This window comes from Marmota marmota, unplaced genomic scaffold, assembly GCF_001458135.2.
Source record: "Marmota marmota marmota unplaced genomic scaffold, marMar, whole genome shotgun sequence".
NCBI classification, from domain to species: domain Eukaryota; kingdom Metazoa; phylum Chordata; class Mammalia; order Rodentia; family Sciuridae; genus Marmota; species Marmota marmota.
Window position 1 is genome coordinate 11,184,611 of NW_025999842.1, and position 2,815 is coordinate 11,187,425.

General features: G+C 39.9%; 1 protein-coding gene across 1 annotated transcript; it reads left to right on the top strand.

The window, feature by feature from the left end:
* Nucleotides 1–1,103: 1,103 nt before the first annotated feature.
* Nucleotides 1,104–2,303, top strand: LOC107153813 (mitochondrial import inner membrane translocase subunit Tim8 A-like). The gene has a single exon (XM_048809416.1). It carries the CDS (start codon nucleotides 1,154–1,156, stop codon nucleotides 1,445–1,447), a length of 294 nt encoding a protein of 97 aa, XP_048665373.1. The 5' UTR covers nucleotides 1,104–1,153; the 3' UTR covers nucleotides 1,448–2,303.
* Nucleotides 2,304–2,815: the final 512 nt, after the last annotated feature.

Genomic DNA, 2,815 nt, shown 5'->3' on the forward strand with positions numbered 1-2,815 from the left:
ATCTTAACAGTGGTTATTTCTGTAAAAGCAGAATGGAGAATTTAAAAAACACATAGAAGCCAGATCTTGTGGTGTGCACTTGTAGTCTTAGCTACAAGTGAGGCAGGATTGTAAATTAAATTAAAGGCAGCTTTGGCAACAGAGTGAGAATCTGTCTCAAATACAAAACTACTGAAAGAAAAAAAAAACAGACATAAAGTGTGTGTGTGTATACATTCCGCAGTGATAGGGATCAATTCCACAACCTCATGCATGATAGGCATGCTAGCTAAGCAAGTGGTCCACCACTGATCTACACCCCTAGCCCAAAATATATTAAATTTAAATCAATAACAATATTATCTTAGTGTGTTCAGTCACTAAGTCTATGGTATTGATACCATAGACTGGGTGGATTATGAACAACAAAAATTTATTTCTTTCATCTCTATAGACTGGGAAGTCCAAGATCAGACCAAATTTGGTGTCTGGCAAGGGCCCACTTCCTGGCTTATAAATGGCATGGAAATGCAGAAAAGAAGAAGGAGCTCTTTGAAGTCTTTTATAAGGGCACTAATCATTCATGATGGTTTTGTGAGAAATAGTAAGCCTGATGGTCCATTTTCAGAACATAGTATTTAACCTTAGTTGGAATGTAAGATCCAATCCTAGCCATTTGAGCTTCCCAACCTGTATCCAATTGTGGCTATTTTAACTATAGCCCTTCCCTTCACCCTCCCCAATTTTAGAGTTAGCCAATTGTGTAGATGGCAACCCCAAGCTCTTCCTATCAGAGCAAAGGGCAGCCTCACATTCGGGATAAAAAGAGGCAGTCTGCCCACCCAAGTGTGTTTGCTTGCTAGACTTAGTTCAGTAGCACACCCTTCGGCAGAAGTAAATGTTGCCTTGCTGAGGCACCTTGGTATTTTTAACAGTTGCACCCTCTTGACCGAATCACTTATCAAAGGCCTCATCTTTTAATATCCATGTCATAGGTTAGCATTTCAACAAATGAATTTCGGCACCAAGTTTTAATAAGGATGTGCAGAGCAATGACTAATCTCATGCAAAACTGGTGACCATGTAAACCGATAAAACCACTTTAGAAAATGTGTAGTAGTGAAGGTCGGTGAGTTGGTGTGGAGTCCGTCTCTGCACGCGTGGTCGCGCTGGGATGGATTCTTCCTGGTCCTCCTCCGCGGCGGGTTTGGGCGCAGTGGACCCACAGTTGCAGCATTTCATCGAGGTGGAAACTCAGAAGCAGCGCTTTCAGCAGCTGGTGCACCAGATGACTGAACTTTGTTGGGAGAAGTGCATGGACAAGCCTGGGCCAAAGTTGGACAGTCGGGCTGAGGCCTGTTTTGTGAACTGCGTTGAGCGATTCATTGATACAAGCCAATTCATCTTGAATCGACTGGAACAGACCCAGAAATCCAAGCCAGTCTTCTCAGAAAGCCTTTCTGACTGATCTCAGCATTACCTTTTTGGAAAAAGAAGGTAGTTCAAGAAAAGGAACAGCTGTTGAAGGGATGGTTGAAGAAATGGCTATGGGGAATTGACTGGCTCCCACATTTTGTCCCACTTGGACATCTTGTCATCTGATAACGAACAAAGACCAATTTTCTGGTGTGGGGTTTGAGGGTCATATATGTACTTCGTTATGTTTTTTAATGCTAATCTTGTGAAAATAATTGACAGATGGAAAATTATTATATGCATATTACTGTATGTGGGACTGTGCTTTTCTCAAGGTCCCCTTAACTGCTTCCTATGATTTTGATAGTGGAACTGCTTTCTATAATTTGATGGTGGGACCACACAGGTAAAATCTCTTATTTGTGTGACTTCATTTCACATTTTGGGGGAGATATTTCATAAAGGCAGTAGTGGGAGAATAATAATTTGGCACTTAACTCTGGGTCTTCTTATGTAATATTTGACTATTAGTGCTGGAAAAAAAACCCTATGGAGTGTTTATTCAGTTACACTTCAGCTTTCTAGGTTGTCTCCCTTCCCTATGATTATTTAAATATATCGAAAGTATGGTCTCAAGGTAGACCAGGCAATTGAGGATCTAAAGACCTTTAATTATAAAGGAATCTAACCAGTGAACATAATTCTCATTATTAGATAGCATAGAAAGAGGTTAAGTTACCCTGTATATCAGGGTAAAAAAAAATTGCCTAAAAAAATTATAAAGATTTATGCTAGTCAAAAACTAACAGCAGTTTCAGGTAGAGGTGCATGCCTGATGTTAATCATTATAGGTTCAATTGACTGCATTCTTTTGATCACTGAAATAAAAGCTTCTACTCTGTGATTAAGAGGCTTTCTATTCTGGTTTTTATCTGTAACTCATAGAAATTTAGTGTGGGCTCATTCCAAGCCTGAAATGTAGTCAGTGTATATTCTAGAGGCCCCTGAACTTTTTGTCAGAAAAGAGAGCCTTGAGATGAAATGAGAAGAAGGGATTCTGTGCTGTCAATTAGGTTCCTAAGTACAATAGAAGAGCTTATATTGACTGGATTCACCTTTTGTTTCACATCCTGGCAGGATGGAGTATAGACCTAAAGTGGAACTACTTGCTGGGAGCCTCTAAGGTAAATCCATGGGCAGATACACATTTCCAGAAGCTTCAGGTCCCTGTTTAGCTTTTCCCATACAGATATTATAAGGAATTTTTTTTTTTTTTTTTTTTTTACAAATCAGGATGGAAACACGATTCAACAAACTTTTAAGTGCTTCCTCCATGCCAGTCACTGCTTTCAGTGACAGGATTCAGCAGTGCACAAAACAGTCCATATCCTTGAAGAGCTATGGAAGACAGAATACATGC

Coding starts and splice junctions, on each gene's coding strand:
- LOC107153813 (XM_048809416.1), top strand. CDS start 1,154: ATGGATTCTTCCTGGTCCTCCTCCGCGGCGGGTTTGGGCGCAGTGGAC.